This window comes from Eubalaena glacialis, chromosome 2, assembly GCF_028564815.1.
Source record: "Eubalaena glacialis isolate mEubGla1 chromosome 2, mEubGla1.1.hap2.+ XY, whole genome shotgun sequence".
In the NCBI taxonomy this organism is placed as follows: domain Eukaryota; kingdom Metazoa; phylum Chordata; class Mammalia; order Artiodactyla; family Balaenidae; genus Eubalaena; species Eubalaena glacialis.
In genome coordinates this window covers 52316923-52330827 of record NC_083717.1, presented here as the reverse complement: position 1 = coordinate 52330827, position 13905 = coordinate 52316923, and the positions used below count along the sequence as shown (strand labels likewise).

The following is a 13905-nucleotide window of genomic DNA, read 5'->3' as shown; positions in this document are numbered from 1 at the left end:
GGCCCCTGACCCTGGCTGCTCAGACTTCTCCATGAGATTCCCAGATGGTCTGTTGGATTGGCCCCAGGCCCTCTTCTTTTCTCACTCTACACCCATCTTTAGGTGATCCCTCCCAACTTGATGGGCAAGAGCACATTTGGCCTGACCATTTCCCGGCTCTCAAAACTGGTTGCTGAAGGACACGTCTGCCTGGCCCCTGCAGAGCCCTTCTCCAACCCTCTTCACACTGCCGCCTGCCTCCCAAGCTGGTAAAGTGGCCTGGTGTTTCCTCCAATAGATGGCAGCATCATAGCATCCCCAGCACCTGCCAGGCTCTCCACGGCCCAGTGAATAAAGTCCTGGGCCCTGGGAAGCAAGGCATACTGGATGCTGAGCCAGCACCACCTGCTGGCTGCTCCTCCTCTTCCTCATTTTGTCCCCACCTAAGCTCTGACCTCACCAGCTATCTTGCTACTGCCCTCCAAGTAGTCCAGACACTTCCACACCCTCACTCAGGCCATTCCTACTGCTCAGAAACCCCTTTTTCCTGTTGAACAACTCTTTCTTATCCTCAAGGCCCAGCTGAGAGACCACTGCCCGAGGGGAGCTGGCCATCCCTGACCCCTTTGGTTTGAATCCATGTGTCTTCTGTTGCACTCCTGGAATCAGCCCCTTGAGAGCAGGCATGGGGTCTGATCCATCTTGATGACCCTCAAGCACCAAGCTCCATGCCACAGAGCAAATGCTCAATTAATACCAGTGCAATCAAATCAAAACCCACTAGAAATTGGTTCCAAAGGCCACAGGGGAATGGGGTGGGATCTATACAGATCTATCTAGAGAAGTTGCCATACTTACAGGAGTGATGGCCCCACACACACCTATGGGCTCGTGCCTGGTGAAACACACAACGTTGTCATCTGGAAAAGAGATTAAACAGAGAAGAACGTGCTCGCACGAAACTAGGTTAAGGATCTTAAGGAGTAAAAAGACAAGAAAGAAACCCAGAAGCCCACCAAGTGTCAGCTCTAAGTCCTATCTGTTCCACAATGAAGCGATTTTTAACTCAATTTCAAAAGTAAAATTCCTTAGAGGAAGGACTGACACAGTGCCATTTCCTTTTTGGGTGTGGGAAGGATGCTCTGGGGAAAAGACCTGGGGGTGCTCTGAAGAGGCTAGCTAGAGGAGTAAGAAGACAGAACCCCTAAGAGACCCTGGACGAGGCTGAGAGTCCTGAGTTGGCTCACCTGTGGGGATGGTCCTGCCCTGTATTTTGTCTGCCCACCCTGCAAAGTATCGAAGGGTTTTGATACAGCCCTCCAGGTCGATGAAAAATGCGTGAAGGAATGGCTTCCCTGTGTCCATCGTTTCCAGGGTCTGCAATAGTAAGACAACATATTTTTAAGACACAGTTTTCCTTTTAACCGTCAGGTTGTTAAAGACAGGGCAGGGAGACAAAGCAGAGTCCTAGAACGTTGTTCTCAGTACCTCACAGCCATGGGACTCATCAGAAAGCAAGATGCCTCATTTAAAATAAGACCTGTCCCAGGCTGTCAAGGACTGCTTTTCTTACAAAACACCTCAGCCTGGAGGGTTGGCCAGAGCACAGGCACGGTTCCCCACGAAGGACAGCGGGTACAAGGCTGGTTTGGAGCCTTGCTGGGAAGGAATACGCCTCAGCGTTGGTCTTCTGTCATCTGTCTGGAGTGCTGTTGCCCCAGCAGTGGGACCTGGACACATGGGTTTGTGCGCTCCGGGGAGCTCTCAGAAGGTTCAAGGACTTGAGGGGGTGGCTGGGGAGGGACCAGCTCCTCTAACAAAAGAGAAAGGGGGACGCAGGTTCCTTCTTCTTGGCCCTGCTGACCAGCACAGCTGTGGAAAGAGTGACGGGGCCCAGAGGGGTCGTGCCACCAGCACAAAGACGCACTCCGAGCTCCTCCCGCACTGGGCTGCCAGCCGGATGCGCTGCGCGGTGGGAAGGGAGCAGACTGGCCTTTGGTGGTGAGGGGCGACTCCTCAGGCGAGCGCACAGTCACTCAATGTCAGGGATTCTTTTCTGTTTCCAGCCAGGCTGAAGAGAACCCCTTTGTCCCTCAGACAAGCGGCCCCAGTTGAGCCCAGCACTGAAACCTCCCGTCATCCATGGCTGCAGGAAGTGGCCACCCTGACACATAGCCCAGGGCAGGATTCTCATTTTAGAGTCACTGGGCTGAGAGAATGATTTACAAAGGAAGAGAGGCCCCTCCGTGTGCACTCGCATATGCCTCATTTCCGAGATGGATGGCTCTGCTCCCATTTCAAGGTGCAGACACAGGGGCTAACAGAGCCCAGGAACTCATCTGTGTTATCCAGAGGGTAGGCAGCATGGCTGGCACTGAATTTGGGGCATCTGACTTTCAGTAAGGGCAGTGACTGCTTTTTAGGCCGCTGCCCCTGGACATTTGCATCTGGAAAGGATGTAGGATGGCCGCATGAATGGCTGGGGCTACTCTATCTTTGTTTCAGGAATGAACCAAGAATTCTCTGAACAGGAGGCAACCACTTTCCTAGCTAAGTGGCCTTGGCAAGTCCCTGAATCTCTCCCTACCTCAGGTTCCTCATCTGAAAAACAATAACAATAACAGTAATGACACCTACCTCATAGGACTAGTGTGCAGGTTAGAGGAGTCCTATACATAAAGCACTAACAGCACTGTCTACCCATAGTAACAGCCACATCCATTGTTCAAATGATGATAATAACAGCTCTGACTATTGTCATCATTTTCCCTTTTAGGGCCAGACAGGTGCTCCACAATCCTCAGCTGGGGACAGCGAGGAGACAGGGCTGTGTGTTGCTAGAGATGACAGGGCTGGTCTGGGTCTGGGGTGTGTCTCACCCCTGGTAGATGCTGCTCAGGGACCAAGTCAGGCCAACGTGACAGCCAGTACACTGTACCTTTGGCTCCTATTGATTTACATTCCAAGTTGGAACTTGCATTTTCCCAGGGGAAACCCAACAATTGCAAATAATGCCAAAATTCTCCAGGGCCCAGCTGCTCCATACAGCATCCGCACGTCTGTCAGTGGAATGGGGAGTTTACTCTTGGCCCTTTTCTGGGATGGGAGAGAAAGGCAGGAGACTGGGACAGAGCTTTGTGGGTACGTGCGAGGCCTGGAGCCACTGCCCACATCCAGCCCTGGCTTACTCTCTCTGGCTGGATAAACTAGGACAGGTTACCTAAACTCTCTGGGCCTCAGCGTTCTCCAAATAGGATAATAAATACTACAGGTCAAGTGCCCACAATAAGCCTGGTACATGAGGAGCATTCAACAAGCATTGACTGTTTTTTATTATTAACTTAGTCACGTTTGCTTACTGGAATGACAACAGGAATTTGCCAGGTTGGTGTTATGGAATCTGTCCAAGCAAAACTGGGTCACAACAGGTTTAGAAAGGAAGTTCTTTAAAAAAATAAAAATCAAAAAAGATTCGCAGGTGAGTACACAGGCCTGAATCTGAGAGATCAAGTGTTAGCTACTCATTGGGACTTTTATACAATTATTGTGTCTGGACCATGTGGGAACCACAGCTGCTTCTAGGTTTATTTCTTTTAACATTTTAGGAGAAAAATATGCCTTTTGAAAAATTAACACATGGTAACCCTCAGATACTAAAGAATGAAGGAGAAGTGCTGTGGGACATGCCTCAGACGCCCCAGCGCCAAGGCTTAAATGAGGGGCTCAGAAGTGGGGCTCTGCTTGAGGAGAGAGCAAACAGGGACAGCCCCTATTTCGAGGCTACCAAGATGAGCGCCCGAAGTGCCAGAGTCTGGGTCCAGGTGCTTAGTGAGGGAGAGAGAGAGCTGGGGCTGCTGGATCTGCCACATGGTCTCCAAACACTGAACACAAAGTAATTGCCCAGCTCTGTCAAAGCCACCAAGCTGGCAAGAGAACATGACGGAAAGTGGCACTTTGTGCGGGAGAATGCAGGAAAACCCCATCAAGGACGTGCTTTCCCGTGATGTGGTCTGGGTTTTAAAAACTGTATTTGCCAGTCATTCTCTTGTCCCTTTCACAATGTGGCGAAGAACTGGATCTTATTTCTTGCGGGCAGCGAGGTCAGATGGCAGAGGGGACTTGCTCTGTGTGCTTTAACACCAGTCTTGCCAGGACAGCCAAGAGGACTGAAGGTAAAGGTGGCCTTGCAGCCACTGCTCCCCAAGATGATACTGACACTTGAGGACAGGGTGGGGAGGGTGCCCAGGCACATCCTCTCCCGCCTACTATTAGTCCTCACGGACATTGCAGACCGATGAGCTCATGCTGGGTGAAAACAGAAATGTTTTTGAAGAAGCCAGTTTGGCAGCTTGAGAGTTGAGACTGGCTTTCATTGCAGGAAGAAACCAGAGGCTCTGCGGAGAGAGACACTGACCCTGGGAGGGAGCTCTTCTCACCCGGGTTCGGGCTGGCCAGCTGGGGAGGGCGGAAGGAAGGTGCAGTTCTCTCTGTGTGGATGCACCCTCAGGGCAACACACCCCAAAGGAGCACCCGAAATGTAGAGTTTCTCCACCCTCCACCCCAAGACACACACTCAGGGTCAAGAGCAATTTCAGAGTCCTAGCTGGCACTGACCTCCACGCAGGTGTCCACTTGACTACTCATTCCCGGCATCAGATCAAGAAAGGAAAGAACCATTTTTCCAAATCAGAGACCAAAAAGGAGATTTCCTCCCCTACCAACTGGGCCTCCAGGTCTGGGGCAAATTTTACACAGGAGTCTGAGCCATATGAGGGCTGCGTGTGCAGGCTGCAAAGGACCTCAAGGCACAAGGGGGCCCCAAGATTTCCTCTGATCAAGCACCCACCGCAAGACCAAAAGAAGGTCTGAGGATCTCGTTAAATTCTGTACTTACAACTCCTAAATGTCTTCATAGCCCATCTCATGAGAGCAGGCCAACCTCATGCAGTGGGATGAATAAAGATCCCCATTTTGCAGCTGAGGAACTAAGGTGCTAGAAATTTGCTGGCCAGGAGAACACGTAGCTGAGGTTAGAACCTGAGTCTTCAGATAGCATTATTAATAATAGCTATCATCTATTTAGTGCTTACTGCATGACAGGGACTGCTAAGGATTTTAAATGGATCGTTCTCACAACACTCAGATATCATTATTCGTGATACTGTCCATGAAGAAACATATGCTCAGGGAGGTTAAGCAACTTGTCCAAAGTCACACAGCTAGTAAGTGGCAGAGCTGGGGTTTGAACCTAGGTCTTTCATACTCTGAGGTTTCCTATAACTAGGTTATCCTGCCCTCACCATCACTCCACACACACTCACCACTGCCCATTTCAGGGGTGAAATAGGGGTGATTTTTAAGCTATATGGGGACACTTTTTCTATGTTAAGTGGTAGCATTTATTTTAATAAGTATTAGAAAAAATACACCAGCACATTAAACCTGTAATTTAATGGATACTGTCACTTAGGATGAGGTTAAATTTCACTTTAAAAGGGAGTTCATGTAAGAAAACAAGTTAAGTTCATAACTGTGCAGGTGGGACCAGGATACAGCCCAGCCCAGCCTAGCTGTCTGTGAATGTCTCAAGTCTGGGAACCACTAATGGAGCTGAACTTCCTCCAGGCCAAGAAGATGAGCTGCAGGGGACAAAAGTCCGACTTCAAAACAAAAAGTATGCGTCCAGTAGCATAGACGCCTGCCTATGGCCGGAAAGCCACACCTCAAAGGACCAAGCAGTCCCACCGCCACACAAAACAGCACCCTAGGTCCTTTCTCCCACACTCTGAGGGGGGTGGGCCCTCGGGGAGGCCGGCTGGCCCCACGCCTCCCCTGTGTGCATGTACTCACGGCCAGGACGGCGCGGTCCCTCTCCACGAGATCCGCCAGTTGGTGCAGCAGCCGGCCACGGCTCAGGGCATCCAGCCGGCGCCACGGCGAGCCCCTCTGGAAGGCGGCTTGTGCAGCCTCCACGGCCTTGTCTACGTCGAGCTGCACGGCCGAAACAATAGAGAGAGTGTGTCACCTTTCGCTGAGGGCTCAGCTGTCGGAGAACAGCAGAGTCTCCACCCGCTGCAGAGGAAGGAGGGGCAGCAGGCAGCTCAGAGCAACAGCAAGGTTTCCAATCACTTTAATGGCTGGGGGCTTTCAAGTGGTTTTCTTCTTCTTTATATCTTAAGTCTTTCAAGTTTTCTACAATGGCCAAGGATTAACTTTCCTTCTGATTATACAAAGCGTTTAAAATAGTCATAAAACCACTGACCTTAATTATTCTTCTTGGTGACCAAAGTAGGAAAAGATCATCTACTTGCTACCTCAGTTTGGATACAAACACACTCCCACAGCTCACCAGTTAGGTGGGAAATGTCTGTCTTGGCATTTTACTCCAGCTGAGGACTGCAGTCCAATAGCAAGAACGGGGGGTACGAGTGCTCCTCTGGATCTCAGAACTGACCACATTGAAAAAGTCCCTGGATGGGGAGGATCAGGGACTTTTTCTCCCTTTAGCCTCACCTCACCTACCCCCTGGGAAGCAGAACTGTGATGATTTTTTTTTTTTTTTTTGTGATGATTTTATTCAAAAAGAACTGGATCATTTATGCACTGATAGAAGAATTACAATCAAAACTTCTTCTTTACTGGGAAAGAATGAGAGCTGTTTAGAGTAATAACACCCATTCTTTTCTAATTTTTATTTATTGTTATTTTTTTGGCCGTGCCACGAGGCATGCAGGATCTTAGTTCCCCAACCAGGAATCAAACCCGTGCCCCCTGCAGTGGAAGCGCGTAGTCCTAACCACTGGACAGCCAGGGAATTCCCTGACACCCATTCTTATGTTCAGGAAAATGGGGTTTGAGGCTCTGGTTGCTGATGGGCAGGGGCTCACCCCCCAGGACCCTCTGAACCTCTCTTCCTTAGGGAGGTACAGCCAGCAGTGGACACCTGGCACCAGTCAAGAGGGACACTCCACCAAGATTCTGTGTCTCCAAAGTGGGTTTGGAGGTGAGCAGAAGCTTTGGCAAGGGAGATATTAGGACTTTGAATTCCTTGTCCCAGGCTCTGGGGTGGAGGCCAGGACCTCTCCAGCTGCAGGAACAGGCCAGCCTCTGTCTTCTGGTGCTTGGAACAGTCACTCAGACAATGGCACAAGCCAGAGCCGGGGGCAGGGATCTTACTCTCCTCCCTGATACCTGTATACTGCACCTGGGAGTCCTGCTCAGCATCATGCTCCACCCCTACACCCTCACATCTTCACACGAGCTCCTCAGTGCTAGTATCTTTGTAAACAGAGCTTAGCATGGGGCGCTGCACATGGGAGGGTATGTATAGGTGGAAACACTGTGCATTGCATACCTATCACAAAATCATCACTAGCAGGATCAAATTCAAGCCTATTTTACACATGTGTCATTCACCCTGTTCACATTCAACATTACCTACACGCTTAAGAACATCAGATGAGTACTCTAGTGGTTGAGGAGAGGGTTACGTTTCCCTTCGCTCCTTACAAAAGCTATACCTTCAACCTTTCCCCCAATGATACGTATTCAAAAGATACTTTATGGTTCGAAATGTATCAAGGACACATCCAGGAGTCCCTTAGCTTTATATATATATAATATATAATGTATACATATAATATAGCTTATAAAATATACCCTGCACTGTCAAATAGGGTTATAGACTATAGCTTTACAAGATAATTTAAGTTTCTGGTAGAAAAGAAATCTGGCAGTTGCATGACATTATTACCTCTGCATGACTTAGCAAGTCGTTTTTCCTTCAAGTCTTTTTTTTTTTTTTTAAAGTGTCTCCTGCCAGAATGCCGCATTTGGTGAAACACACCAGCCGGAAACGCTTTCTGGAAAGATTATTTAATGCTACCAGTATCAAACAGTTGATAAAAACCTTTCCTTTAGCCACGTGATAAGGATAGCTGAGGTCATCCTCATAGATGGAGAAACATCTATCAAAGGAGAGTGACTCTGCAGCACATCGTCCCTAATTGATCCCATTCTGGGCCAAGTGTCTGAGAAGCAGCTCGCTTAGGTCCAACCTCAGTGTGGGCCAGTTCTGCCGTATAACTCAGCTGAAGCGTTTCCTTTTCCTCTAGTGATCTGTAATTGAATTACTGGAGGGGGGTCACCCACCTTATCTCCTTCTTCCACTTCACATATTTTCTCTAGAGTTGACGGGTTATATGTGGCAAACTTTTTTCCACTCTTGGATTCGTTCCATTCATTGTTGATGAATATCTAACCAGGAAAGGAAGTTGTAATGCATTAGGCTTAAATCAAAATCATATACTTCCAACATACTGAGGACCTTAGGTAACGTCTTTTCCTTCCGTCCCTCCAACCTACCTGTCTGCCTTTTTTATAGGTAGGACCTGGAAGGGGGATGGAGCCACATGCCCAACCGGGAGCACACTCAGAATTAGAATCCAAGTCTCCTGACTTTTAATACATTTTCAGAGAACTACATTTTTGTCACAATAAAACTAATTTAGAATTTTTTTCTAAAATGTTCTCTCTCGTTTTTTTTAAACAATAAGATGGATTCACAGAGAAATAGCAGGGTTAGATAATTACATAAAGGGTATAAGTTAAATTTTACACACTCAGCAAGTTCGGGGGAAGATTAAATATGCATATATATATATGTATATATATATGTGTGTATATATATATCTATATATATATATATATGGTGCCAAGCAATCCACCTGTCCCTGAAGCGTATGTCAGCAGTGAGCACTACCTTCTCCCTCCTTCCTGCTGCAACCCCCAGCTAGATCACCAAGGAACTGGCATTATACAAGAATCTTACTATAACCCTTTAGCCCTCATTAATGCACATCAGCCCCCCTCCCTCATTCTCTTTAAAATGTCTATTTTCATGTTGGGCTTAATAAAAGCCAGTATTGGAATACAAAGATAAATATCTGTGTTAGGAAATGTTCTGGTTATATTAACATATGTAGCAAATAACGGCTTATATCCAGAACCAAAGAATTAACTCACAAAAATCACTTAGTTCAGAGACTCAGTTATCTAGAACACAGCCGAGAATAGATACATTAAAAAGAAAAAGACATCATGAGCAAACTAGAAAGAATTCACAAGTCCATGCACTGAAATGTGTGTACTATTTACTCTTAGTTTACCCTAAGTTCTAACTGCCTTAAAAAAGCATTAAAAGAGATAGCTTTTGGGAAAGAACTAGGAACAGAAGTGACAGATAATACATAAAACATGTTTTGACAGAATGGAGGTCCTGGCTACCCAGTGAGAGGACAGGCAATCTCCTGCTGTACCAGCTTGGGACAACTTTGTCATCAGAGCCCATCGTGGCATCAGAGAGACCCCAGTCACAAACATGGCTGATATGCTTTAGAAGCATTTCCATCAAGTAAAATGCCATCAATAATTTCTAAGTACAGAACTAGCTCATCAGATTCCATCTCTATATCTATATGCATATGTTTATATGCACATCTATATACGCATTTATTCTATCTCTATATCTATATGCATATCTTTGAGTCATTTAAAGGGAGAATTGCATCACTACAAGGATTAATTTCAATGACTGTGAATTTCATTCATTCGGAATACTTGACTCCCCAGTGAGGATGGATGAGAGGGGAGCCAACTCATCCAGTGTGCAATCTGACTATGTTCTCTGTCCTGGGCTGTCCTGTAAAAAATCCTAAGCTCGCAGGGAAGGAAGCCCACTCTGGGAAGCCGCTGGTGCACTGTTTGGATAACTCTCCCTGGAAAGCAGGGAAATTTGAGTGCGGTGGGGACAATGCACAGAAGGCCAGCTCTGGCTGGGCAGGTGGGCAGAGGGCCCCTGCCTCCCTGTGTGCGGTCCAGAGCTGAGAGCGACCCTTGACCGTGGGATGTGCCCATCTGACTTCTGGAAGCTCAGCGCCTTCAACGTGAGGCCAGGCCCCCAGGGAAGCACGCGGAAAAGGCCAGGCTACAATTACAGGTTTATTCTTCCAGCTGAAACCAAATCCAAGAGTTCACTTTTGCCATCCAGCAAGCAGTCACTCGGTAACAGTGAGAAATTAATAAGTAGAGAAGAGGAGTTAAGTTAGCGTGGGGAGGAAAGTGCAGCCAGGAAGAGAGGCCCATTTGTCGGAAGATGAAGTTTCGTGGGTTAGATAATAGAGACTGTCAGTGAAAACTGCTGATTCTAGGACCTTCCTGGTATCAATTCCAAGGAGGAGGGAAAATGAGAAGGTGGTAGAAGAGAATATAAATAAGGGGATAAAAACAGATTGCAATGATCAGATGTCTGTTATACTTCATCTCCAAGCATGCTCCTCCAAAAAAAAAAAAATTACTTGGTCGTTCATGACATTGATCCATAGTCCTTTCTAACCAGCAACTTAAAAAAAATTCAGACTGCTCAACTCTACTCATATTTTCCCATCACAATGTTTCTAATTTAGCAAAAATTTTTTCTTTATACTACATTAGTAAGTAATTTTGTAAGTGGTTTCTACTGTTGCTTTTTCTCTCCAATAAAAGAAAACAAAAACACAAATGAGGAAGGGGTAAGTGTGGCCTACCAATTATGCTGGTTGTATTGTTTTGAACCCCAAAACAGGAAAATGGGTCTAGAAAAAAACTGTTCCCCTTGACTTGTGAATTGGTATGAAAAAAAACTTATAGAGGAATAAAATTATGTTACATTGAGTGGACGGGATTCACATTTTGAAGGAATGGAATGGTATACTATCCAGACTGAGCTGGAAAACCACAGCTATTGTCAAGATATGGGTGCCCCAGAAGAGGCGAAGGTGGCGGTCACACAAGTGAGTTCTGCTGACGCCACTTATAGAAACTTCCATTGGACCTCAGCTATACTCAAAAGGAATATATTTTCAGAAAAGGAAATTTGAGTGAATTTTATTTTTCATAAAAGAGATCATAAAAACCAGTGTTTTAATGAGCCAGAAAATCTTAAAAAAGAATTTCTGCTACTGGAAGGAAAGGAAGGGGCCCTATGAAGTGAAAGGGGCTGCTACCCTCTGAGACCTATGTGGGGGTTTTGGGGGGGACCCCCCTCACCAAAATCACAGAGCAGAGCCCAGTGTTAAAACATGAGAACAAAGGAACTTCGTCCTTCTGGAGACTGGACTTACCCTGGGAAATGGTCCCCCAAGGCTGGGGCTCAGACCCACCATTTCCAGCTTGTCCTCCATTAACAAGAAGCACCATGAGTCAGGTTTGAAAAATAACAGACGGTTACTGCTCACACACTCCACAGTCAGGAGGCCTCGGGGACCTCGGGGGCCTCAATACTGTAGCTGTTTCTCCCGCTTCTTTCCTCAGCCCTGTGGGCTGCCTCTGCAGCCAGGGGCTCCCTAAGCATTGCTTGCCTGGGCTCCCCACCCTCAGTCACAACCACACAGGCTGCCCCAACCCCACAACTGCTAGGAGGAGGCCTCTGTGGAGGTGGGCCTGGAGCAAGGACAGAGAGGCAGAGGCTTTGCCCTCCAGAGGAAAGGAGGGTACAGCAGCCTACTGTCAGGCTGCCGCAGTCATCATTGCCTAGGATCCTAAGGATCCTGGCTCTCCAGCCCCCTCCACCTCATGCCCTTCCCTCAGCCTTAGTCACAACCCGATTCTGTTCCACTAAGAAGAGGGGGCACCCAGCAGGACAACAAACACCGGTCACTCTGTGAATGTGCTAAAATCCACCTCTCTACCTAAGGGCTGCATTTACACTTGTGAAGGGACAGAAAGAATTGCACACAAAAAGGTAACTTTCCATATGTGGCTCCATTGTTCTGATAGCACTAAAAAAAGGTAAAAAGGAATAGGAAAATAATATATGTAATTTCCGGTTTCTATACTGTTTTTTAAAATCCAATAAAACAAAAATAAAACAAAATGCTACTACCAACAACAACAGGTGACCACCACGAGTGTTAGGGGCTAAAAAAATTTAGGTACTATTTTCACTGTTCCCAGAATATGAGTTGGAATTTGCACTCTGAAGCTGAGACTACTTAGGAAACTACATTAAAAATAATGTCCATCGAAGTGTTGATTACAGAGCCCTCTGGAAACAGTTAATTTTAATGTCATGTGATCAGAGGTCCAGCGACAATAAGCGCCAAGAGATCAAAATCTGAAGGCCACACATAGTGGCCTACAACCTTCTCTGCTTGATTAAAACTATTTGAGACATAATTGCTACTTGTGAAAGTAAAATTGATGGAGGAATTTTCTAAGTGCTGTGTCAGCTGGAGTTGGGGGCAATGGATAAGATGCAAAAATAAAAGGAGACAAACTTGGGCAAAGTGAAGCCAACCGTGGCTCTTGGCCTGCACCCCTGAAGTGCCCCCAGCGCCAGCCCAACGGCCTCCAAACAGCCTCGGGGTGTCTTCCCACCGGAGGGGACACGCTCCCCGCTGGCAACGGAGCTCCCAGCACTGCTCAGCCCGGGCTCCAGGCCTCGCCATCTTCCTTTCTGCCCTAGGCAGGTGTTCTCACCGCTTTGCCGGTGCTCCAGCCTCCTAGCCCACAGCGCAAAAAGGACAGCGAGCCTCGGGACTCCGCGGCGCGATGGGGCCCTGCCACCCGCGGTTTCCCAGGCCAGATCTGACACCATGATCTGCCAAGACCAAGGTCTCTGGGCTCCGGGACAGTCTCATCAGTGAGCACCTTCTTACTAGCCCTCGTTCTACTGGTAAGCTGGTAAGAGCTAAGCACAGGAGGTGCCCGACTTCTCTCCGCTTGCTCCCGCTGACGTTTCCGGACACTTCCGAGGCAGCCTGACCTCTCAGGTCGGCTCTTGGTGTTTTCAGGCACCCTCTGACCTTCTCGAAGCCCGACCCCCTCAGCCCCGGAAACTACGCCGCAGGGTCTGCGGGAAGACCACCGCGCCCAAGTCACGGCGCACCACCGCTCGCCTTCAAAGCGGGCCCTGCAGGGGCACGTCGGGGCCGCACCGGGCTTCAGCCTGGCACCGCGCGGCCGCCGCAGAGCCTCCCTCGCCCGGTTTTCGCGCCCGAGAGCCCGTCTGGGGGTGCGAATCTTGGAGTCCCTTTTGGGGTGTGCGGTGGACTCCCGCCCGGGATGCCCAGTGCTGAAGGCTGCTTCAGGAGGGCCCGGCTGAGCGGAGAGGCTCGAGTCACAGGAGCGCCGGGCGAACTCAGCTGAGGGCGCGCCGCCCCAGCTCCCCGCACTCTCGGAGCGGAGCAGCGGGGCTCCCGGCCTGCTGACCCCTGGTCCCCGCCACCGTGGCCGGGAAGCCCAGCGCGGAGCCAGGCGGCCGTCGGGTGGGACGCGGGCCCGTCTCACCTTGGTGAACTTGACCTCCAGGTTGCGGACGGGGCGCGGCAGGGCGGGTGACTTCCTGTCCGGCTGCCCGTTCTCCACGGCCCCGTTGGTGGTGGCCATGGCTCCTCCACGCTCCCGGGTCCGAAGCGCCCGAGTCTTCGGCGCCTGCTCCGGCCTGGGCGGTGCGCAACCTACTCGCGGGGTGACAGCTCCGCGCCGCTTTATGGAGCGCCCCACGCCTCCCGCCCGAGGGGGCTGTCTAATTGGCTGCAGGACGGGAGGAAGGGAGGGCGGGCGGGAGGGGAGGGGGCCGGCCCGCCTCACCCCACCCCGCCCGCCGCCCCTGCGGGAGCCCGGCCACCCCCCGCCCGGCCACCGCGCCGCGCGCTCCCCGCCCCGGAGGCTGCCCTTGGAGGAGCTCCCGAAACGCCGCCGGGCCCCGGAAGTCCCAGGGCTCGGGCAGCGGGCCGGGCCAGGAATCGGGGGCGCGGGGCCGCAGCGCTGGCTGGCGAGTCCGGCCGCGGCACCTGCCGCCCCCGGCCCGCTGCCGCTCCGTGCACTCGCCCAACTTCGGTCCGCGCCCCGCGCTCCGGGAAGGCGCGCCCGCCCGCCCGCCCGCTG

General features: G+C 49.9%; 1 protein-coding gene across 1 annotated transcript in view; it reads right to left on the bottom strand.

Moving 5' to 3' along the window:
* The window catches only part of ALDH1A3 (aldehyde dehydrogenase 1 family member A3), a 35031-nt gene extending 21454 nt beyond the window's left edge, over positions 1-13577 (bottom strand). Inside the window, exons 1-5 of the mRNA XM_061181822.1 lie at positions 13306-13577; positions 8131-8235; positions 5830-5970; positions 1227-1356; positions 838-899 (exon numbers count right to left, since the gene is read on the bottom strand). Of these exons, the coding sequence (XP_061037805.1) occupies positions 838-899; positions 1227-1356; positions 5830-5970; positions 8131-8235; positions 13306-13404 (537 nt within the window). The 5' untranslated portion in view covers positions 13405-13577. The remainder of the gene's footprint in view (positions 1-837; positions 900-1226; positions 1357-5829; positions 5971-8130; positions 8236-13305) is intronic.
* Positions 13578-13905: the final 328 nt, after the last annotated feature.